Source organism: Dryobates pubescens, chromosome 15 (genome assembly GCF_014839835.1).
Source record: "Dryobates pubescens isolate bDryPub1 chromosome 15, bDryPub1.pri, whole genome shotgun sequence".
Classification (NCBI taxonomy): Eukaryota; Metazoa; Chordata; class Aves; order Piciformes; family Picidae; genus Dryobates; species Dryobates pubescens.
In genome coordinates, this window is record NC_071626.1 from 26,939,247 (window position 1) to 26,965,026 (window position 25,780).

The following is a 25,780-nucleotide window of genomic DNA, read 5'->3' on the forward strand; positions in this document are numbered from 1 at the left end:
ACCCAAAAATGGGGGAGCTGAGTAATAGAGGTCTGGGAACCTTTCCCAGGAAACCCTTTTGGAAATGCCAGTAATCCTTTACTGACACCTTGAAGGGTAGCTGGCAGTGGCAGAAAGCACCTGGGTTTTTAAAGCAGAGTCTTGGCTTGAAGGCTCACATCTGTGTGGGCAACAAAGCCACGTTTCACTTGACCACACCATGTCACACAAAGAGCAGCACAATGCTTTGCCCTTCCTGCCCTTGGACAAATAGATGAACTTCCAAATAAAATGGATTTACAGATCACCACTGCTACCAATATAGGCTGGACAGGGACTGGCCTGAGGGCAGCCAGAAAGCCAACCACATCCTGGGCTGCATGGAGAAGTGTGGCCAGCAGGGTGAGGGAGGTGGTTCTGCCCCTCTGCTCTGGTGAGACCCCACCTGGAATGTCCACTGCTGGAGCCTCTATTACAGGAAGGCTCTGGAGGTGCTGGAAGGTGGCCAGAGAAGGGCCACAAGGATGAGCAGAGGGCTGGAGCTGCTCTGCTATGGAGACAGACAGACTTGGGGTTGTGCAGGCTGGAGAAGAGAAGGCTCTGAGGAGACCTTCATGTGGCCTTCCAGTGTCTGAAGGGGGCTACAAGAAAGCTGGGGAGGGACTTTCTAGGGTGTCAGGGAGTGATAGGACTGGGGAGAATGGAGCAAAACTAGAAATGGGGAGATTCAGATTGGGTGTTAGGAGGAAGTTGTTCCCCATGGGGGTGGTGAGAGACTGGCACAGGTTGCCCAGGGAGGTGGTGGAAGCCTCATGCCTGGAGGTGTTTGCAGCCAGGCTGGCTGTGGCTCTGAGCAACCTGGTGTGACGTGCCCCTGGCCCTATCAGGGGGGCTGGAACTGGCTGATCCTTGAGGTCCCATCCAGCTCTGACAATTATATGATTTTCCTGTACCCACTAGGCACAGGAAGAGGAAGGGTTCAGAGCCTAGTGACAAATTCAGACCAAAGTTCACTCTACAGTTTGATTCTGACACAGCAGCAGGGACACTGGGAACTTGGTCATTTTATTCTGTTCAGCCTTTCAAGTACTAATGAATACTGGTAAGGAAGTCAGGAAATTAAACATTTACATCCTTCTTCCCCAATACATCCTCTCAGTCTTACAAACCTGAAAGTCAAAGCCTGTGGCTGTCAAAGTGAGGACAATGTAACTTCACAGGCAATTCTTCAGCTTCTAAGAGTTGAACACAAACAGAAACCCATTTATTTCTGTAAGCTTGAGACCTTGGTGTTGGCTCCCCCTCAGCTGAATTGAAGTAGATTGATCCTACTGAAGCAGTGGCTTCATTGCATAGCAGTGTTTAGGAACAGCCTTCCAGGAGCTGTGCTAACTTGGAACTCTTCAAAGGGGTAGCATGTCATTCCATATACAAACTCACTTCACACTGCCACAGTCAGCTGAGGCAGAGTGAGACTCAAATGGACAGCATTGTTTACTCAACTTTCACTGTCCCATAGCATCAGCACTCAAGCTGTTCACTAATTGGTTTCTGAACAGTTCAGCACTTTCAGCTGCACTGCTCAGTGCAACATACTACAGCCTCCTGCACACTGGAGGAGCAGTTGAGCATCTAGGTAGAGACTGTCATCCACCCACACTGAAGTCTGTTTTGATGAATTTCACCTCAAGAACACACAAAAAGATAAAGGCCACAGTCCAGGAGGATGAAGGACAGCAAGCTTGTCACAAAGGACAGCCAGCTGAAGTAGGCCTTCCCTTCCTGAGGCACTTTCCCCTCCTGGAGAGCTTTAGCTAGTGCTTATAAACACAATTTTCTCCACACCTTGCCAGCACAAGAACATCTTTTGCTTATTTACCTCTCTCAGACACTGAGTGGGGATCTCCATGGCCACCATATCCAAAAGAAACTGCCTGTTTTCCCAGGCTAAGCTCCTTCCAGCTGGAAAGGAAGTGCTGGGAGCCAACAGGTGTCTATTGCAGAAAGCTCTTATCCTGCTTCTGTCCCATTTAAGAAGGTAGGAAAAGTACAGTAGGCAACAGAGGCACTTTTCTGCTCTCAGTCTACAAGGTGGACAATATTTGCTGATGCTACAGTGAAAATCTCAATACATGCAATTACAAACCATCCTGAAGTCACCCTTGCCATGATTTCACCTGTTTGCTAGGACTGTGATGTGCTGATGTCTGGTATGGAGATAATCATTGTACAGCTAGAGTTCCATCTGCAGGCACCTGCTCCTCCAGCCCACTTTCAGCTGCAGCTCAGCAGCAGCAACTGCTGTAGCAAAAGCTGACCATGATAGTGGGTACATAACCAAGGTACAAATAAAGTGGTGGTCGAGAAGGATACCAGGTGTCCTATTCTGGCCTTCCTGTGTGTTGTGATAAACCCAGAGGAAGGGGCTGAGGACAGCCAATAGTGTAGGATTTCCTACAGGTGTAGGTGCTGCAGAGGAGTTCTAGGCCAGCTTTTCTTTTCCCACCATATTATATCAGTCAAGTTTGTCCTGATTAGGTCAGACCCAGACACAGGGAAGCCATTGAAACAGAGTGATGCTGTCAAAGGGTGAGTCAGACACCACACTTCCCTACGTACTTTCTATACATGGTCTTTTATCAATGAAGATGTTCAACCTGAAATGCCCAAGCACCAAAACCAAAGTCATTTAAACCCCCTTTAAAAGCTGCTTCTCACATAGGAAAAGGTCAGTCAAGCAATTCAAGGTCTTGACCTAGATCTTTCCATGATTATTCATTTCATTATAACCATGAATGTGGTTTAGAATATGCTGCAAATAAAGTTGAAGGCCAGCACACACTGACCCCTAGCACAGATGTGAGAAGTCAGAAGCACAGTCCTGATCTATCTGTCATCACATTAGGTGTCAGATGCCATCTCCCAGATGCAGCACCAATATGATCAGGCACCTCAGGAGTGGCTCAGGTACGATGTCATAAAATTAACTGCTGCCACTGGGTGCCAAAAGCAGGCAGCAGCTGCTCTCATGTGCCTGTTCCAGCTAGCAATGTCCCATTGCTGAAAGCAGGGTACCAGCTCACACCCCAGCTTCAGACAGCCCGCAGCTCATTCTCCAAGGCATAGATTTTTGCCTTTAAGTTCTTCAGTTCTCCCTGAATTCTGTGAGTCAATCTGTTTCCTTGGCGGATCTCGTGAAGGATTGCCAGATCCTGGTCTGGTCCAATATTCAGAGTCACCTAAAGAAAAGAAACACAGGCTAAAGGGCCAAGCCTGAACAGAATACACTTTAGAGAGTAAGATGATGAGAGGATGAGAGAGAGAACTTTAAAGGAGACCCTTTGTGGAATGCTTCAGCTTATCCCTAGGCTAATGCAGCTCACCAATAGAAAGGTGCTCCAGGAACAAAAAGAACAAAGGTTTTCTACATTAAGACAAAGAAGAAATCTGGATAGAAGGTCACCAAGTTGACTCAATCTGCTGACTTCTAACTCCTCTGGTATTTAGAGACCCTCAAGAAGAGACAAGTTAAAAATGCTTGTAAACCAACTTTTAGCTCGCTCCAAGAGCTCCATGCAGTATGATGACATTTTGTCACCTTCTGCTACTAGATCTAGAGGTGGCTTAATTGCTGTGGCCAGCCTGCTGCCTCCTGAACTGCACAACAGCAGTTCAAGTACAATGCCCAGTCTCAGGCCATGCCATATGGCCATACTGAGCTGAACAAAGGCTGCTGGATTATCAGCCCTGTTACTTTCAACAGCAGAGTAGCACAGCCTTAGGAGCTGCTCTCAGGCTTTTCTCTTGACCCTTTTGGGTGTCTCATTGTCCCAGTGTAGTTTTGGGACAAAGATATTAATATGCAAATCAGGAAATGCCATTTTGACATCAAGTGAGGAGAAGGATTTAAAGACCACTGAGGATTTCTACAACTATTTTGTTCCTCTGCCCTCTTGTGGTTAGAAATGTAAAGAAATTAAGGCTAGCATTAAGTGCACACCCAGACAGACGGACAAGTCAAGGTGTCACAGACAATTTCTCCACCACTCACATATGCTCTTTGGTCCTTAAAGCTTAAAACCCCTCAGAGCAGTAAAAACAACAGATTAGAAAAAGAACCAAAGCTCTAGACTAAGGCATTTGTCTTCACTATGTGCCAAAAGAACAAGAGACAAGTGAACCAGTGGCACCACCAGACTGCTGAAAGGGCCTGTTGGACAATACTAACTTAGATCATCCTCTCAAACATAGCTTAGATAAATAGCTCATCCTAAACTCCAAGCAACACCCAGGTTGTGCTTTCCATCTAAGCTGTCCCCATGTTCAATCTACACATCTGGAAGCTACTAAAGAACACACAGCTTCAACCTCAAGACCTTGTTCCTGCAGAGTTACAAATGAGATGCTAACAGAGGGATATCCAGAATACTCACCATACTTAGGTAAAGGATCTCCCTCTTACTGGAACCAACCAAACACTACAGTCCCCAGAAGGAAAGCCCAATCATTGTTTTCTTTGCAGGATATACTGCTGAAACCAATCTCTGCCTTACAACTTTGAGACAGCTAAGGGAGCTACAGGCATCAGAGAACAACTTTCAGGGTTGCAGCTGAAGTGCACAGCTAATGTACAGCCAGGACAGCTCTGGGGAGCTTAATGCCTGACTGATTAACAAAGAAATTGGTTTTGCTTCATGAAAACGAAGGGCATGTTTTGCCTAACACAAAGGGGCTTATTTCCCACTCTAGGGAGACTCTAGCTGCATTTCACTACTGTGAACACACCTCTGCAGGATAAGCCTCAGAACTGCTTAGCTATTACCTTAAAAAGCTGCTTCTCCACATCTTTCAGCTTCTGCTGGAGCTGTTTGATGTCATTCCGGAAGCCTTCCACTTCCAGGCTGCGACGCTTCTCCAAGGCCTCGTAGCGCTGCGTCGCCAGCTTCAGGCGCTTCCCCAGCTTCTCTGAGCGTTCCTATGGAGAGGAGAACTCAACAGAACTCTCTCAACCCCTTTTGAGGGAGGCTGGAAGATCATCACAGAGCTGCCAAACGATTAGAGACTGATTACCTTGAAGAGCTCTCTGCCAGCATCTGCCTCCTCACGAATCCTCAGCAGCTCCTCTTCCAGAGCGACACACTGCTCCCTGTACATGTTTGACAGGTGCTGTTCCTGCTTCAGCTGTTCTAGCAGTGACTGGGACAGAGGAGGAACAGACAAAACCAACTTGAAAGGCAGTGCCCACAAAGTCTCCCCTGCTCTGGAACAGCAACTGTGACAGACTGACACTAGGGCAGGCAAATGAAAGTGAACAAATGGATCTAAAGCTAACAAAATGAACGTGCAAAGGACAGCACTCCAACACCACTTTGTGGTAGTTTGAGGCTGGGTGCCTGTAGGAAACCACAAAGCTGAAGATCTCCAGAGGCTAGAGAGTGACCAGGAGGGGGACTGGGAAGTGTATTTCATTCCCATATGTCCTGCATCCCTATATACAGGCTGCGGTTTCGGTTTTCTTCTCTTTTCCCTCCCTCTCTCCTCCCAGGAGGACACACGGGCTGCTCTCTCCTGCAGGGGAGGCTTGGAGTCAGCCTTGGCAATGCTGTCTATCAGGCCTGGAGCAGCCTAATTGGACCCTGGGGCTGCCAAGCTGAATTTTTGCTGTGTCACAACAGTGTGGGGTATGGAGGGTAGAGAGGCATGGCAGGGAGGGGGCATGAAGGCTTGGGTTTGTTGGCCCGGTTTAAAGGGAGGTCTGTGTAAAGCTTTGGCTTAATGGGCTTCTGTGTTAAACCCAGACTGTGGATCTTGTGCATTTTATATGCTTTGTACTGTTTTGTGCAGCTGTGAACAGCACTCCCATTTAAACTGTCCAATCCCATTCAGTCCTTTCTGTGTTTTTGTTTTGCCCCTTTTGGAAGGGGTAGAAGAGCAATCTGTCTGGCCCTAAACTAAGACACACCTCCATTACCAAAACCTCCTTATTAGATTACCAGCTCTCCACAACTGCTTGTCACCAGTTAAGGAGCTCTCTCCTCTTCCCCTTAAAAATAATACTCAGCTCATGCTGTAATTCCTTTTCACAGCTGCTCACCCAGTACTGCCTTTCAGAAGCATTTGCATCAGTGGTAAGTTAAAGCAATTTCCTAGGGCCTGTTTACTTTCCAGTTCCTTGCTGCCTGTTTACCCACTTGAGCTCTCCCACTTTCTCACTGGAAGAATACCAGAAGTGGAAGAAAAATCCTGATTACTATGGAAGAGCTGGGAGATTCCAGCTGAAAGGACTCAGTCTCTCCTGACAGCAGCAAGGAAGACAGAGGCACTGCCTTGCAAGTCCTTTAGCTGAGAAACTTTACACCAAAAGTAAGGCATGTGCAACAGGAGGGTTAAGAACTGTGGGGTCACACAGCACATGGATTTGTTGTGGGTGTTAGGGAAGCTGACAGTGAAGTGATGCCATAAATGCCCCTCAAAGTCACAGGCAGTGTTGGTTTGGAGGCAGCAGAGGTTTTGTCATGTTAGTGGCAACAGCAACAGAATTTATGGCGAGCCCTTCCAGCTTTGGAACAGCTGTTAGCTGCTACCTGCCATGGCAAACCCCAGATGCTTTCCATTTGCTAGTCAAAGCCTGTCTGATTAAGTGCCTCTGCCTAGGACAAAACAGTTACCTTTATTTCTCTGCCATGGAGTTTGCAGGCTCCATCATCTGCTGGAAGCACCTCCTTAGTATGTCTCTGCTTATTCTCTCTTCCTGGCTCCTTGCTGCTATGCTGCCCCACACCTCTGTCAAGTCTCTTCAGCAGACTGTCCTTCTCTGCTATCCAGGCTCTCTCTTTGGCTCTGGCATCAAGCTTGAGCTGCAGAAAGTCACGGGTACTCTGGTACAAGAGATCCTGAGTCTTATGCAGCCTGTACAAAGGGATCCCAGCAGAGTTAATTAACTTCTTTCCCAGCTCCTACATTCATTTTCTCAGTCACCATTGCAAGTAGAAAGAAGCATGGAAGAAAGAGATAGGTGCTTCCCTCAAGAGCTTAGCTCTTCTCATCTAATGAAGGAAGTGATCACCTTCCACTGTGAAGCAGGATTTGCAGTGTGTAGATGACTCCACTCATCTTGCACACAGTACCAAACAGATGGCTGCATGATTTGCTGTTCTGCCTGCTGCAGGAGGTGACACACTGAAAGCCAAAAGAGCTCCATTGTTGCCCTCTCTTCTCATCTCATGACTACACCACAGTCACTCTCTCACACTTACTTATCTGTTACAGTTTTGATCTTGTCCTTGTCCCTCTGATGCTGGACCTGGGCTTCCTCCATGTGAATCCTCCTGTCCTCCAGTAGTGCCTTGACCTGTTCCTTGGATAATCTTGTCTGTTCTTCTAGCTGAGCTTGCAGGGCTTCCACCTGCATAAGCAAAGGCATGACTGAGGAAGACCTCACAGGAGCTTTGCTCCTGTCCTTGCTAGTCTCTTCTAAATTCAAAGATTCAGACCAAAGACTCTACCCAATAAGACCCTTGAGAGTTCCAACTTCTCCAGTTCCTGGCCTTGCTGGAAGGCTGTTTCAAACAACTGAAGCATTGTAAGGAAAAAAAAGAATCATGCTACAGGCAAGACAGGCATATTGTAAGCAACAATAATAGACCAAAGAGACTGGAAAGATTTAAATTGCACACAGGCTGTGACAATTCTTGTGCAATACACAGACACTTCTGTCCCTATGGCTACCATCTCCCAGGGAAGTGGGGAGAGCAAAATAGCTAAGTTGCATGAACTTGTTGCCTTCCTAGATCTCAAACAAAAGAAGTCACCCAACTAGGAGGAGTTACTGAATGTAAACAAGCTGGCAAGGGAAGAGGAGAGGAGGGATGCAAAGAATCCTCCCCTAGGGCACATAGTCAGGGAGATAAATTGAAACAAGAAATAGCAAAATGTGCATTTGGCTTCTGTGTAGGAAAGCAGCTGAACAAACCCAGGGAGTGTTCAGGACACTTCTGCTCCAGAACAAATCATAGAATCAGCCAGCTTGGAAAAGACCTCAGAGATCATCAAGTCCAACCTACCACCTAACACCTCCTGACAACTAAACCATGGCTCCAAGTGCCACATCCAATCCCTTTTAGAACACCTCCAGGGACAGTGGCTCCACCACCTCCCTGGGCAGCACATTCCAGTGGCCAATTACTCTTTCTGGGAAGAACTTTCTCCTCATCTCCAGCCTAAACTTCCCCTGGTGCAGCTTGAGACTAAGTAGCCCCTAGGTCAGCCATCACTGCCCCTCAACAGCAGCAGCAAAACATTAGAAGTAGAAAACCAGAGAAAAATCTGTGTGCTGTACAACTTTGCTCTTCAATTGGTTTTGATTCATCTTTCCTCATGTTTTCCATAAAGCCTCTGCTGTCTCCCCCAGCTGATGACTCTGTATTTTATCCCTGTTCTGTTATGCCATCTACACCTTTTCTTTCACTGAAGTCTAGCAAAGGGACCACTGCATTCACAAAATCATTTTGGTTGGATGAGACCTTAAAGATTATCACTGGAGAGAGTCCCAGGGAGAGCCAGGAGGATGCTTAGGGGACTTGAGCATCTCCCCTGTGAAGAGAGACTGAGAGCCCTGAGGCTGTTTAGGCTGGAGAAGAGAAGGCTGAGAGGGGATCTGATCAATGCCTATCAATAGCTGAGGGTTGGGGGTCAAGTGGAGGGGGCCAAGCTCTTTTGGGTGGTGCACAGCAATGAGACAAGGACCAATGGATACAAACTTGACCAGAGAAGGTTTCAGCTCAACATGAGGAAAAACTTCTTTGGTGTGAGGGTGGCAGAGCCCTGGAGCAGGCTGCCCAGAGAGGCTGTGGAGTCTCCTTCTCTGGAGACTTTCCAACCCCACCTGGATGCATTGCTGTGCAGACTGCCCTGGGTGATCCTGCTTTGGCAGAAGGGTTGGACTGGATGATCTCTGGAGGTCCCTTCCAACCTCTAATGTTCTGTGATTCTATGATCAAGTCCAACTGTTAACCCAACTCCTCTAGGTCATGACTAAGCCATGTCCCTCAGCACCACCCCTTTCCAGAAGGTCCAAGAACTGCCTACACAGACCCAGAACATGGCCTGCATGACTCTGTCACCCAAAGCTCCTGCCTTTGGGAGAGGACAAACTGCATCTCAGCAAGGCTTGGAGCTGTATGGAGAACATCTGATACCAGCAGCCCTGTCCTGACCTCTGGGGTGCCTGGCCCTCCAGAGACAACACCAGTGCCACTTCTCTGTCCAGGCTTTAGTGAGGGCAGGAAGAGCTGGCACAGCTCACTTGAACCTGAGCCTGGCATTGAACTCCTGAACCAAAAAGGAAAGCCTCCAGGACCAGGCAAATCCCCTCAGCCAGCCCATCCCCTCCCTACTGGTGCATCTTACCAGGGCCACCTCATTCCATCTCAGACACATTGCTTTTATCAGGCTTCCACAAAATACCCAGCCCTGAATATCATCTGTGGGTTTAATGTAAATTCATAGCCACAATCAAATTATGGGAGATAACATCACTTACTCTATAGTCAAATGCAACAAATCCCACTTGACATCACTAGAACATCTGATTGTGTAAGCTTCCAGACCCAAGTTCTTAAATCTAAGTCTACACCCATGACAAAACTGAACCCAACCCCCAAGAAACAGCTAAGTGAGCAAGTGAGAATCCACAGGAAGATGTGTGGACATAAACCTACAGAGTCACAGAATATCTGGGGTTGGAAGGGACCTCGAAAGCTCCTCCAGTCCAACCCCCCTGCCAGAGCAGGATCACCTAGAGCAGGTCACACAGGAACACATCCAGGAGGGTTTGGAATATCTCCAGAGGGGGAGACTCCACAAACCCCCTGGGCAGCCTGTTCCTGGGCTCTGTCTCCCTCATAGGGAAAATGTTTTTCCTCCTGTTTCCATGGAACTTCCTCTGCCTCAGCTTCCACCCTTGCCCCCTGTGCTGGTGTTGGGCATCACCCAGCAGAGCCTGGCTCCAGCCTCTGGGCACTCACCCTGCACATCTTGAGCAACAGCAATGAGGTCAACCATTGGTCTCCTATTCTCCAAGCTCAAGAGCCACAGCTCCCTCAGTCTCTCCTCATAAGGAAGATGTTTCACTCCATTTTTATGGCTCTGAAAGGGTATGTCTACATCTTATCTAATCAGACATTGGTCTCAATTTCCTGGACAGACAGAAATTATGTCCACTGGTTAGCAAATGTCTTTACCTGAAGTAGAAGTGTTTGATTATCTCTCTGATATCTCTCAGAACTTTCTTTTTTCTCTCCTTTTGCAGCTTGTTTTGAAGTGCTCCTCTTGGTATCTACTGTAGAAATTCAACAGAAAAAGATTTGTCCACTTTATGTGCACTACCTTCCCCAGCAAGGAACATTTTATGTCCTGGCAGGCCTACAGGCACAGCAAAAGCTTGCCACTGCTACAGTCACAACAATCTCTAGTAAAGCTAGAGGAAAGTTTCAGCCCTTATGGTAGTCACCCCCATTTACCCTCATGCTGTCATACCACACTGTGTGCCATCTACTCCTTTTCTTGGCACATACAGAAAGTAAACTTCACCTATTGCCTGACATAAATGATGACCAGACAGATGACAAAGCTGCACAAGCATCAAGCCCTGACTGAGTTTTGAGCTCCTTAAGCTAATTTCAGTCCATTTGGAAGAGGAAGTACTTTCAAGAGAGAAAGCCATTAAGAAGGTGCACAGCCCCACACTGATGTTTGTACTGAAGGTAGGCAGAGCCCCACACCTTAGAGCAGCTGTGGCTGAACCCTGTTCAGTTGGTACCTGCACAATTCCAGAACAGCCTTGCAACAGTCACACCAGCTCCTTTTCCCCAGCTGAGCAGATCATGGCCATGAGGGCCAGGTCAGGTGATTTCCAAAGATTCTGAAGGGAGTATTGCATGGCTAGGTGTGTGCACATGGGACACTTGGGGAACTTCTCTGAGGTGTTCACAGGAAGGAATCATTTTGGTGCACTGGCCAGACACAGAGAAACAAGTATCAGCCCTAGCTGAGCTGCTGTTCATCAGCTTGGTGTGGTACCTGCTCGAGAAGCATCCTCCCTTTCCTGTGACCCTCTGGATCTGGCTGGCCTTTGCAGAACAGTAACCTACAGAAACAAGATCAGATATTTGCACTGAACATCCAGCTCCTTCAAAGCTGAAACAGCCAAGAACAAATCTTAATCAGTTCTGTAAAAGAACATCATTACCTTACTCCTACAAGGCAAATATTGACAAGTGCAATGCTCCTGTTGAAAAGTTTCCTTTATCATGGCTGAGCTCTGCCATCTCTGCCTCTTTCTCCCCCCCCCCCCCCTCCCCCAAAACAACTGGGAAGTAATCCTGCCTTTGCTGGCTTCATGAGGATGAAAACCAGCACTCTCAGCAGGAAAAGGAGCAATTGGGGCACAGAGAGGGGAAGAGGAAGGTGAAGATTGTTATTTCCTCCTTTCTGCCTTACTGAGACAGAAAGCCATGCAGCTTGATTTATCACCATGGTCACTCAGACCACTGAACGAGCCTGGCATGAAAACCAACCAGTACAACTTCTGAAACCACTCAGCTGTTGAGCTGAAACTCACTTCAAAACAGGAGGCCATAAGGGAGCAGGTTACAACCCCAATGAGGCTAATGCTATGTCACAGGCCTGATTTTAGAGCTGCAGGGAATTTTAAAGCTCCTGTGAGATGTCTGACATAATATTGCCTAGGGGAGATGGATCTTCTGTAGCCTCCTGCCCAGGAAATTGCTGCAGCAACCTCACCACTGCTTTATTCCTTACTGAGGCCTTCAGAGACAGGCACTCTAAGACAGTTATCTTCAAACACTGTACCTGGTCACTTTCTGTACTCCCTTTATTCTTCTCTTTGTAGTGTTCTCTCCAACTTCTCAATGAACATTTGCCACATGGCTTCAAACTTCTATGTGACATTTAAGAGGCTGATAGGGAGAGAGGGTTTTAAGGCTCACTGGAACTGATGCTAAGAGGACCTGCTGCCAGCATGCTTGTTCCCGCTCATGTGTGAGCTGCTATACTAAAACCTGATATCGCTACAGAGCTACAGCTTCCTCCTGCTGTGGGCTGATTAAGCAACTTTTGATTTGTGGGACAGACCTGGTCTGTGGTCAGCTGCTTAGGGTACAGCTCTTATTACAATCAAAAGCAGAGTTCTACAGGAAAATGGAACTTGCCTTATGTGGAGGCTCCTCGTGAAAATAGGTAACTTCTCCTACGTCTGCTCCTACTAAAGCCAGGAGATGCTGAATTTTTCTCCTATCTCCCAGTTCCCTGGAATTCAAAGGCAGTGGTCAGCACATTGCTATTTTGAAGCACATCAAGACCCTTCTAGTTTCCTCATTAATATTTACAGGTTTCCAAAACACTGCAGTTCTGGAGAACATTGCTCACAAACCTCCAGCAGCCTCCCAGAGACATTACTGGTGTTGCCCATGTGCTAAGAACATCACCAATGCCACTGGGGAGCATTCCTCTCTTCAAACCTGACAACATTACTCTCCTGGGGTTTGAAAGGACAGATGCTCTTTATCCCTTCCCAAAGGAGTGAAAGAAAAATGCTCCAGATTGGAAAGAACTGGAGATTGAAACAGGAGTACTGTTCACAGCTAGGTACAAAAACACAACATACAAACCCCAGCCTCAGCCCAGCTCTCCAGCCTGGGCTTACCACAGAACCTCATTATGCCAAAGCCTTCCACAAGCCTTCCCCTAAACCAGGTCATTACATAAAACTGTTGCCTGTGTGGTTCTTACCTCATTTAGTGAAGAAATTTGAAGGTGGGTAGGACTGAGGGAGCTGGGGTTGCTTAGCCTGGAGAAGAGGAGGCTCAGGGCAGACCTTCTTGCTCTCTACAACTCCCTGAAGGGAGGTTGCAGCCAGGTGGGGATTGGTCTCTTCTCCCAGGCAACCAGTGACACAATGAGAGGACACAGTCTCAGGCTGTGCCAGGGGAGGTTTGGGCTGGATGTTAGGAGGAAATTCTTCCCAGAAAGTGAGATTGCCCATTGGGATGTGCTGCCCAGGGAGGTGGTGGAGTCACTGTCCCTGGAAGCGTTTTCAGAAAGCCTGGATGAGGCACTTGGTGCCATGGTTTAGTTGATGAGATGGTGTTGGGTGACAGGTTGGGCTTGATGATCTCAGAGGTCTTTTCCAGCCTATTTGATTCTGTGAAAACCCCAGGCCTTAAACGCCCCCTGGCCCCCCATATCTCCCTACCCAGGCCCCAGTGACACAGTAAAAATTGAACCAAGCTGCTCAAGGCCAAAAGCCTCCCCTGAAATACCAAACAAGAGACAGCAATCCATGCTGGGAGCAGGAGAGATGGGGGGAAAAAGCAGAACTGACTCTGCAGTCACTTTATGCAGAGGGGCTGGAGGCATTATGGGATGAAATAAAAGATTCCATTTTTTCCAGTGTCCACTTCCCTGCACCTCTCTGGTACTTGGAGGACTTCTCTATGGTTAAGTCTTAAACCCACAGCAGCTACCTAGGCCAGTACAGCATTAGCACATGGTGGCAAAGAATTTTCATTCCAGAGTTATGAACTGCCTGAAATCCTTTCTGACACTTTCTTCAGCAAATTGTAAGCATCCATAGTTTTAAAGCAGACTCTGCTAAGGGCTTTATGAGGCTTTTAGTCACACTCTTGACAAGTGCCAGACCACACCACCACACATTTTTACTTATGCTCTTAAAACCTCAACAAAGAAATTGGTGCCATCACCCACAAGCATTCTGAAGAAGATATGGAAGTCATCTGCCCCAGCAGCTAGTCTGGTGCAGCAGGCTAGGCTCCAGCTCACCACTGAAAACCTTTGAGATTGTGGCTGTCACACAAGCTCACAGAGCACTGTTAGCTTTGGGCTGCATTTGCTGTTTGAGCTTAAGGGTTGTTAAGGCTGAGGGAGGAAGTTGTGCCAGGCAGGTGCAAGGTCTGTGTATTGGGTTTGTGTGGCAAGGTTTTGGTATCAGCAGGGCTATAGGGGTGGCTTCTTGGAGAAGCTGCTAGAAACTTCCCTTGTGCCAAATAGAACACAATGATGTAATTGAAGGAACAGAGGGAAAAGTCTTATGAGGAGAGGCTGAAGGAGCTGGGGGTGTTTAGCCTGAAGAAGAGGAGGCTCAGGGGGGACCTTATCACACTCTACAATTACCTGAAGGGAAGTTGTAGTAAGGTGGGGGTCAGGTTCTTCTCTCAAGCAATTTGTGCAAAAGAGGAAAAGGCATGGCCTGAAGCTGCACCAGGGGAGTTTTAGACTGGATGTTGGGAAGCACTTCCTCAGAGAAAGGGCAATCAGACACTGGAATGGACTGCCCAGGGAGGCAGTGGAGTTGCCATCCTTGGAGGTGTTTAAGGCCAGACTGGATGTGGCACTCAGTGCCACGGTCTGGTTGGTGTGGTGGTGTTCAGTCTTAGGCTGGATTTGATCTCAGAGGTCTATTCCAGCCTCAGTAATTCTGGCTAAAGGATAAAGATAGACCTGCTGCTAGCCAAGCCCAAGCCCATCAACAGCAGTGGTAGCCCCTGTGTGGCAGTATGTTTAAGAAGGTAGGGGAAACCTGTACAGCAGCAGCTGGAAGAGCAAACTCTGCAGACACCAAGGTGAAGCGATGAAGGAGGAGGAGGAAGGGAGCAGCCCATGGTGAAGACCACAGTGAGGCAGACTGTCCCTCTGCAGCTCAGGGGGGTTTATGGTGCAGCAGATATCTGCCTGTAGCCTCTGGAGCACACCACAGCAGGCAGATGCCCAAAAGAGGCTGTAACCCTGTAGGAACCTACACTGGAGCAAGCTCCTGGCAGGAGTTGGGACCCCATGGAGAGAAGCCCTCGCTGGAGCAGATTTGCTGGTAGGACTTGTGATTCCCCACACACACACACTGGAGCAGCCTGTTCCTGAAGGACTACACTCCATAGATAGGACCAATGCTGGAGCAGTTCTACAGAAGCTACAGCCTATGGGAAGGGCTCACATTGGAGAATTCCATGGAAGACTGTCTCCAGCGGAAGGGATCCCATGCTGGAGCAGCAGAAAAGTTTGAGGAGGAAGGAGTGGCACAGAACCTGTAATGAACTGACCACAACTCACATTTTCCATGCCTCTGTACTGCACAGGAAGAGGTAGTAAAAAAACCCAACCACAGCAGTGAAATTGAGCCTTGTAAGAAGAGGGGGGTGGGGGAAGGGGGTTTCAAGATTTGTCTCTATTTCTGTGTCCTAATGGGTTAGTAAGGGGTCAATGGTTTCTCCCTGCTCTTGTCTCAACCCAGGAATCTTTCATGCTACCTTTCCTCTCCCTGTCCAGATGAGGAGGGGAGTGATTAGAGGAGCTTTGGTGGACACCAGCCAGGGTGAACCCACCACAACCTGGTTAAATCAAAATCTCCACATTCAAACTGGTAAGTCTCAAGTCAAACCTCAACCTGTGTTCAGCTTCTCCTCTTCTTTCTATTACCAGACCAGAGGAATAATGAGTGGAAGCATATTTAGCAGCTGAACAGATTGCCTTCCACCTTCCTGACTGGTAACATTTCATAGGAGCCCCTCCCTGGGAAGTGCAGCATAGTAGTTCCTCTGAAGGCTCCAGACCTGCATGAGAGCAGAAGCACCCCCCAGAAGGCAGCTGCTATTGCCAGTGACCCATCCCACCTGATCTTCAGGCGGTCATTCTCCGAGCAGAGGCGCAGGACCTGCTCCCTCTCCTGGAAGAGGAAGACTTGCACATCACTCAAAGCCTTCTGCAGCTCTGCAACCTCCTCCTCTCGCTGATGGACTTCCCACTGCAATTTGTGCTAGGCAGAAAGAAAGAGGCACTTGAAATGATGCAGAGTATTGGACAGCACTTACAAACCTCAACCTGCTTGTGCCCTGAGCCTGCAGCTGGTACAGAACAACTGCCAGTTCCAGGGAGTTATTTGTCCCTCACAGAGGTAGGACCAGATGAAGGCAGCCTTGGAAAAAGGGTTAGAAAATCTCCAACAGGGAGTTCAGAGCCCTGGGAACCACTGTCACTGTACAACAGCCAAACAAGGCCAGTCTCCAGCTTCCAGTGGTGGTTGTTCTGCGCTGGCAGAGTGGCACAGGTTTGGGCAGCCTGATGTGAGCAAAAGCCTCACAAAGCCTCTGTAACAGCACTTACCAGGGAAAGGAATTACTGAAGTAAAATAAACCCAAAGTTAAAATATCCCTAAGGTTTAGTACTATGAAGTCTGGTTAGTTACTAAGCTTCATTAATGATTTTGTCTGGTGTGTAAAACTAACAAACCTTTCAGAACAGCACATTCCCCTGGGGCAGAAGGCACTGTTTTGGAACCTGCTGCTCTCTTGCCCATATGCTGAATGAAAGTCACTTGCACACCACATACTTCCTCAGGGCTTTCAGGCTGCTTCTAGTACACCTGGTACTTGAGAAGGTATCTCAAGCACCTCAGAATCACACAGAATCTAAGAACAGTCAGGGTTGGAAGAGACCTCAAGGATCATCCAGTTCCAACCCCCTGCCATGGCCAGGGACACCTCACACTAGATCAGGTTGCCCAGTGCCCCATTTAGCCTGGCCTTAAAAACCTCCAGGGATGAGGCCAGTGTCTCACCACCCTCATGGGGAACAACTTCTTCCTAACACCCAATCTGAATCTACCCATTTCTAGTTTTTCCCCATCCCCCCCGTCCTATCACTCCCTGACACCCTCAAAAGTCCCTCCCCAGCTTTCTTGTAGCCCCTTTCAGATACTGGAAGGCCACAATAAGGTCTCCTTGGAGCCTTCTCTTATCCTAACTGAATAAGCTAAATCTCTCATACAAGAGGTGCTCCAGCCCTCTCTTCCTTAACAGGCATGTTTCTGCTTGCATTGCCAGAGAGCTAGATCTTGCAATCGAGCCACTGAAATCCACTCATTCCTTCTTAGCTCAATTACTGGGACACCAGATGCTGAGTTTGCAACTGCAGAAAAACATTGCAGTCCATCACCATTCAGAAAACTCTTTTCCTAACCTGCTCATCATATGTTTCTCTGTATCTCTCCAGCCTTTTAACCAAATCCTCGTGTTCCTCATCAAAGTCAGCGATCTTCTTGCGGTAGTATTCCAGCAGCTCGCGGGAGGGACGGAGAAAGGCCAAGCGCTCAGACATTGAAGGAAGAGGAGTCAAGTCTTGACTTGGAGACTGAGAACCAGCCTTTGTGGATGAGGCATGGGGGGTTGCCAGCCTGGACAGAAACAGTTTCTGAAGGCATATAATCTTCAGACAATAAAACTGAAAAAAAAACCCCACACCAACTTCCTAAAACAGCTAACCCCAGCTTGTCAGATTTAACGTAGGCTCAGCTTCAAACACATCAGCTCCAGGTGTTAGCATGAGAGCATGGCATTCAGAACCAAAAGCTTTGATGTAGAATAGCCTGCAGGTTCACTGTGCTATGGAGATGGTACTAACTGATGGAAAACAGACAAAAAACATCGTGGAAGGAAACGCTCATAGGTTGTTAGAGGAGAGTGACTGTGAAAGGAAGAGGAGGAAAGAAAACAAGGAGAAAAAAAAGGAGTCAAAAAGTCCATTGTGCAGTTAGAGGCAGCTGCCTCTGTAAAATAATGAGGAAGGCATAATCTGTGACAGAATCACTACCTGATATCCAGAGAGAAAAACACTGGATGGCTGAATAAAGACAATAATCCAGGCTACCCAATGCACCAGAGGTATGCCTAAGAACCTACTTTCCTTTCCGCTGTACTTGATGTTCTTATCCACATCATTTGTCCACCCTTGGTAATCAAATAGAAGCTTCCAATTTCTTTCATCTTGTGTTAAGTACTTGATGGAAGCCATATCAATATTCAGTAAAACAAAGCAAGAGCATGTATGGGCAGTCACAAATCTCATTTGACCTACTCGAGCACACAACTTGCCAATGGATCTGCATGCATCCCGAAGTCTCTTGGAGTGTGTTCTTTTCACTAGTTACGCTGAACTGACAACTTCTGCTTTAAATGGTGAGCGACAGAATAAAAACTAAGAAATCTTAGCAAAACCACCCTCCAGAACGTGACTCTGAAGGCAGGGGCAGAGCTCTGACCAGTGCTCTGCCAGGGGATGAGGAAGCAGTGACCGCTGTGGACCAGCTCACCCAAGCTGCAGGGATCAGAATCCAGGCGACCGTGCCGGGCTCCTGAACGGCAGGCACCGTAGTAAAGCATTCGAAACACCACATAATTAATACATGAAGGAGCTCTCCCACCAGCTATGCCCAGAAAGGTCTTACAACACGCCTGGAAAAGTAAATGCCAGCAACAGAAGGAAAACAGAAGAAACAGAAGGTAAGAGAAGCACGAGGAGAAGGCTTTATTACTGCCCTGGAGAGCAGCAGAAGCGCGCAAGGGCAAGGCAGCACAGCCGGTCCAGGAGCTGACGCAGCGGGGATTTTCATTAACCCTAGCTACCGGCCAGAAGGGAACAGCTCCAGAGCCAAAGCCCACAGAGCAGCTTCAGCGCTGAGTGACCACGACGGCAGCCCCTCGACACTACCTTCTGGAGCGCAGGGAGGTCCTCCCGGAGCAGTCCGTCGCACTCATGGGCCGGGCTCACCGCAGGCACGGGACAGAAACTTAAAAGGGCTGAGGACGGCTGCGTGCGGCCCCAGGCAGCCCGGTGGAAGGGAAAGTACCCGGCGGAAAAACGACTTGGGCGCGTTGCAAGTGCCCCTGAGAAGGGACACGGCCGCCCAGAAGAGCCGAAGCGCACAAGAGGGACCCCGCCGCGACAAGCGCCAGCAACAACGCACCCGCCGCAACCGACCCACAACTTAAACGGCCACACAGCCTGCCGCCCGACACTCCCTCCAATCACAGCCAGCCTTCCACACGGCCCCACCGCCTCCACCAATCAGTGCTGGCGACACGGGCTGGTGGGGGCACCGCGCCGGCGCGCCTTGGATCGCGGCGTGGTGGGGGCGCTGCGCATGCGCGGGCCGCGGTGTGCCGCTGGGAGCGCCGGGGTTGGGCCTGCACAGCCTCGGATCGGGGCTGAGAGCGGCGCTGTGGCGTGGGAGCCGTGCGCTTGTGGGGATGGCGAGGCGGAGGGCTCCGGGCAGAATGAACGCCACCTGCAGCGGGGACTCGTTTCATCAACAGCGGCCCGGAAAAACGAACGTGCATTTGACTTTGAAAATAACTGCAGGCAGGGGTTGTGAAGCACAGCTTCAAGCCCTGCTTGAATAGCCACGTGGAATTTTTAGTCATCAAGATGCCTTTTATTTTCGTTCCCCCATGTCTCTGGCCATACACAGGCGTGCTTAGTGTTTTTCTCGCAATGTATGCAATGCAGCATTTCCTAAGTGTGCTGGAAAAGACCCTGCACACTTCTAAACCAGCCTGGGGGTTTTAACCGTTTCTTAAATGAACCTTCTGTGCTACTAAAAGGCTTGCTCACAAGGCTATGAAGTTCTTGCTCAGTAAGTAAAGAAAAGATGAAGGTAGATCATTCCTTGGGCAAAGCCATCCACTGGGACCAGGAGAAGGTTGAGAAGTGTATCTGTGAACCTCAAGAGGCTCAACAAGGCCAAGCACAAGTTCCTGCGCCTGGGTTGCAGCAGTTCCCGGTGTCGATAACAGGCTGCAGGGTAAAGGGATTGGGAGCAGGTTTGTGGAGGACTTGAGGGCGCTGGTGAATGAAAAGCTAGATGTTAGCCAGCAATGTGTGCTCACAGCCCAGAAGGACAACTGCATCCTGGGCTGGATCAAGAGAAGAATGGCCACCAGTGTGAGGGAGGTGATTCTGCCCCACTACTCCACTCTGCTGGGACCCCGCCTGGAGTACTGTGTCCAGCTTTGGGGTCCTCAGCACAGGAAAGACATGGACCTGTTGGAGTCCAGAGGAGGGGACACAGAAATGACCAGGGACTTGGAGCAAGGCTGAGTGAGTTGGCATTGTTCAGCCTGGAGAAAGCTCTGGGGGAGACCTTATTGTGGTCTTGCATTATATAAAGGGGGCTTGTCAGATAGCTTTCATCCTAAGACTTGTATGGACAGGACAAGGGGTAATGGGTGTAAAATAAAGAGTATCTGTTGTGCAAAGGGCTGAAGTCTTCTCAGGGGAGTTATGAATACTTCACCAGATGACCAAAAGAAAGAAAGACTAGTTTGAGGTACAGAAGTCCCAGCATAGCCCAGTGTTGCAGAGGCCAAAAGCCTCCAAACTGGAGGGTGTAACAGAGAAAATCGTTTCAAAAAGGACCTCTCACAGAATGGATAAAATAATAATTAAAAAAGGCCATCACAGGTTATTTGGGGTTTAGCTTTTTACTGTTAGGGAAACCTGCAGCCTTCGTAGCGGTGCCTCCCACAGCCCTCGCCCAAACACGCTAGCACAAAACCCAAACAACCCTGAACAGTCTGGAAGGATAGCAGCAAAACACTGGTTCTGAAAGCTTTCCATGGGTAAGGTGTTTGCAAGTATGGAGGTTTTTTCCTCCGCTGCTCCTGGCTCAATCACTGCTCATCTTGTCAGCTGGGTACCTTGCTAACTCTGCTGTTGGGGACAATACACACACACAGTGCATACAATGCACACGTTGCACACAGTGCACATACACATCGCACACACACATTGCATACAATACACACATTGCACACAATACATTGCACACAGTGCACATACACATTGCACACACATTGCATACAATACACGCATACAGTGCACATACACATTGCACACACATTGCATACAATGCACACATTGCACACAGTGCACATACACATTGCACACATTGCATACAATGCACACATTGCACACAGTGCACATACACATTGCACACACATTGCATACAATACACACATTGCACACAGTGCACATACACATTGCACACACATTGCATACAATACACACATTGCACACAGTGCACATACACATTGCACACACATTGCATACAATACACACATTGCATACAGTGCACATACACATTGCACACATTGCATACAATGCACACATTGCACACAGTGCACATACACATTGCACACACATTGCATACAATACACACATTGCACACAGTGCACATACACATTGCACACACATTGCATACAATACACACATTGCACACAGTGCACATACACATTGCACACACACATTGCATACAATACACACATTGCACACACACATTGCATACAATACACACATTGCACACAGTGCACATACACATTGCACACACACATTGCATACAATACACACATTGCACACACACATTGCATACAATACACACATTGCACACAGTGCACATACACATTGCACACACACATTGCATACAATACACACATTGCACACACACATTGCATACAATACACACATTGCACACAGTGCACATACACATTGCACACACACATTGCACACAATACACACATTGCACACAGTGCACATACACATTGCACACACACATTGCATACAATACACACATTGCACACACACATTGCATACAATACACACATTGCACACAATACATTGCACACAGTGCACATACACATTGGACACACACATTGCATACAACACACATTGCACACAGTGCACATACACATTGCACACACACATTGCATACAATACACACATTGCACACACACATTGCATACAATACACACATTGCACACAATACATTGCACACAGTGCACATACACATTGGACACACACATTGCACACAATACACACATTGCACAAAGTGCACATACACATTGCACACACACATTGCACACAATACACACATTGCATACAGTGCACATACACATTGCACACATTGCATACAATGCACATATTGCATACAATGCACACATTGCACACAGTGCACATACACATTGCACACATTGCATACAATACACACATTGCACACACATTGCATACAATACACACATTGCACACAATACACATATTGCACACAGTGCACATACACGTTGCACACACACACATTGCGCACACACACATTGCACACAATACACATATTGCACACAGTGCACATACACATTGCACACACACATTGCATACAATACACACATTGCACACAGTGCACATACACGTTGCACACACATTGCATACAATACACACATTGCACACAATACACATATTGCACACAGTGCACATACACGTTGCACACACACACATTGCACACACACATTGCACACAATACACACATTGCACACAGTGCACATATACATTGCACACACATTGCATACAATACACATATACATTGCATACAATGCACATACACATTGCACACACATTGTGTACAATACACATATACATTGCATACAATGCACATACACATTGCACACACTGCATAAAATGCATATACATATTGCATACAATGCACATACGTTGCACACACACATTGCATACAATACACACACATTGCATACAATGCACACACATTGCATACAATGCACATACACGTTGTGCACACACATTACACACACATTGCATACAATGCACACATGTTGCATACAATGCACACATTGCACACAATACATACACATTGCACACGCATTCACATTGCATACAACACACACATTGCATGCACACTGCATACGGTACACGCCCGCATTGCACACACACATTTCCTGCAATGCACACACACATTGCAGACAATGCACACACATTGCATACAATGCACATACACGTTGTGCACACACATTACACACACGTTGCATACAATGCACACATGTTGCATACAATGCACACATTGCACACAATACATACACATTGCACACGCATTCACATTGCATACAACACACACATTGCATGCACACTGCATACGGTACACGCACGCATTGCACACATTTCCTGCAATGCACACACACATTGCATACAATGCACATTCACATTGCATAAAACACACACATTGTATACAGTGCAAGCACAGGTTGCACACACATGTTGCATGCAGATACACATACAACTCCTCAAAAGAACCTCGTAGAGCTCACCAGATGGAGACACAATCAAGTAATGGAATAAAAAGAGAACTGCAAAAGCTGATGCTGGTAAGAGAACTCCTGCACACCACAGGCCTTTACTGTCACAAAAGTATCAGCCATCTATGCCAGGAACTCTCTGCAAAATAGAAGACATTACAACAATGCCTTTTTACTTCCCCCTCTACTCTGCCCTAGTGAGGCCACACCTAGAATATTGCATCCAGTTCTGGACTCCCCAGTTCAAGAGGGACAGGGATCTTCTGGAGAGAGTCCAAGGGAGCGCTACAAGGATGCTGAAGGGACTGCAGCACTGCCTAGGGAGGAGAGCCCTGGGGCTGTTTAGTCTGGAGAGGAGAACACGGAGAGGGGATCTGATCAATGTCTATCAATAACTGAGGGCTGGGGGTCAGGAAGGAAGGGACAGGGACAGAGACAGGCTCTGCTCACCTGTGCTCTGGGATAGGACAAGGAGCAGTGGATGGAAACTGCAGCACAGGAGGTTCCACCTCAACATGAGGAGGAACTTCTTGACTGTGAGGCTCACAGAGCCCTGGAGCAGGCTGCCCAGAGGTTGTGGAGACTCCTTCTCTGGAGCCTTTCCATCCTTGTCTGGATGTGTTCCTGTGTGACCTGTGCTGGATTCTCTGGTCCTGCTCTGGCAGGGGGGTTGGACTCAGAGATCTCCAGAGGTCCCTTCCAACCCCTAACATCCTGTGAGCCTGTAAATGCAATAACCATTGCTAAAGGCACTGGGTATTTTGTAAGATCAGTTTGTACTTACCTACAACTTTTGTCCAAATGAACCATTTGCACCAGGACCCTTTGTTTCCCATATGTCAGCTCTGGGTGACATCTCTTCAGTCTGGCAGGGAACTGATGCAGGTAAACAGCTGTGTGAAGTGGATCTTGTGAGCCTCATGGTACCAGGAGGAGGACATTACTTTTTCTGAGGCTGAAGTAGTACAGCAGGACTGAGGCTGGACTAAACAGTAGGAACAATGTGAGCTATGGAGCATGGTGAATGTGGAAGGCAGGGTTCTGGGTTAAAAAAAAAAGAAAAAAAAAGACAACATGCAGTTATTTTTAGATTGTGTCATAATGGATAGGTGAAAAAGGCACCCACTGATTCCCAGCCTGTACTGCACTTTGGGAACAAAATATTGTGCCTGGGGAGATCAGCAGAGTATCTGTAGGTAACACAGAGGTTGGTGGTTGATCACAGACCACTTCATACAACCTGTTGATTGATTAATTAAGGTCCTGCAGCTGGGTGGTGGCAGTGTCAAATGCCAATCCAGGCTGGGGGCTGAAGGAGATCTGTGGAGGACTTGCAGGAATTGGTGGTTGAAGAGCTGGACGTGAGCTGGCAGCGTGTGCTTACAGCCTGGAAAGCCAACCATATCCTGGGCTTCATCAAAAGGAGTGTGGCCAGCAGGCTGAGGGAGGGTTCTGACCCTCCCCCCTGGTGATGCTCCCCCACCTGGAGTATTGAGTTCAGTTCTGGAGCTCTCAGCACACAAAAGACAGAGTCACTGAGTAGGTCCAAAGGAAGGCCATAGAGGTCTGGAGCACCTCTCCTGTGAGGAAGGGCTGAGAGAGTTGGGGTTGTTCAACTTGGAGAAGGCCTTTCAATGTATAAAAGAGGCTTGTAAGACAGGCAGAGTGGCTTTTCATCGGGGGTTGTAGTAGCAGGACAAGTAATCATTTTAAACTATGAGATTAGATTCAGATTAGGTAAGAATAATTTTTTTTCCATAGTGGTGAAACACTGGCACAAGTTACCCAGAGAGCTGGTAGATCTCTGGCCTTGGAAACAGGGCCCTCAGCAGCCTGATCTAGTTGAAGATGTCCCTGCTCACTGCAAGGGGGCTGGACGAGATGACTTTGTACCTCCAACACAAAGCCTCCTCTAAGGCTGTGAATTACTAACTAGACTCAAGAGATCTTGACAGGGAAGCAGCGAGGACACTCTGGGCCAGAGATGGCGAGGCTGCCAAGAGAATCGCGCGTTACTGGCGTTAGCACCAGTGAATTGAGATCAGCCTCGGGAAGGGCCAGAGCAGCTGCCGCGGGGGGCCGCAAGCGCAGCCCAGGGGCACCCAGCCAACACCTCCGGCGCTGCCGGCTTATTTTCTGCTAAAGTTGAAAGCCAGAGGATGGGAATGCGTGCAGGACGCTGGGCACCAGCTGCCGGGAGACGCGGGGCGGGGGCTGGGCAGCGCACACCCCGGCAGCCCCGCGGGCGCTGAGGCCGCTGCCGCCGCCCCGCCATCAACCAGCGCCCGGGGGCGGGGTCAGCGGCGAGGGGCGGAGCTCCCGGCCCCCTTCCTGACGTCCGGCGCAGACAATGGGCCCCTCAGCACCGGAAGTGAATGGCTCGAGTTTCCTCGCACATTCCTCCGCGGCGGAAGTGGCGGCGAACCCGCCCTTCTCAGTCCCCCTGCTTCCTTAGTCTCCCAGTCGCGCCGTGGAGTGTCCTGAGGGGTGGGGAAGCGAAACAGTTTCATTCTCTGGTCTGTCGGAGAAAGCGGCGGGCCCGGGAGACGGCCGGCTCCTCCGTGTTAGGATCCTGTTTGCCGTAAGAGTGGCAAAGGGACTACTTTGTGGCTCGGAAGGCAACGTCGCCATCTGCTTCCGGGGGAGGGCTCAAAGCCATCCGCGTAACTTCCGGCGAGCTGGAACGCGAGCGAGAGGGGTTCGGTGCGGGGGGAGACAGCCCCGGGGGACGGGACAACAACACTCGGTGGGAGCCGGCCCCGCCGCCCCGCACAACCGCCCCTCCGCGCCCGGTCCTCTCCCCT

General features: G+C 48.7%; 1 protein-coding gene across 1 annotated transcript; it reads right to left on the minus strand.

Annotated features, from left to right (window-relative positions):
- Positions 1-3,071: 3,071 nt before the first annotated feature.
- Positions 3,072-17,957, minus strand: CCDC77 (coiled-coil domain containing 77). The gene is made up of 11 exons (XM_054167614.1): positions 17,940-17,957; positions 17,029-17,259; positions 15,684-15,826; positions 12,210-12,306; positions 11,059-11,125; positions 10,221-10,318; positions 7,236-7,384; positions 6,648-6,888; positions 5,050-5,175; positions 4,802-4,954; positions 3,072-3,218 (listed from the first exon to the last, which is right to left on the minus strand). Exons 1-11 carry the CDS (start codon positions 17,955-17,957, stop codon positions 3,072-3,074), a joined length of 1,470 nt encoding a protein of 489 aa, XP_054023589.1.
- Between the last annotated feature and the right edge of the window lie 7,823 nt (positions 17,958-25,780).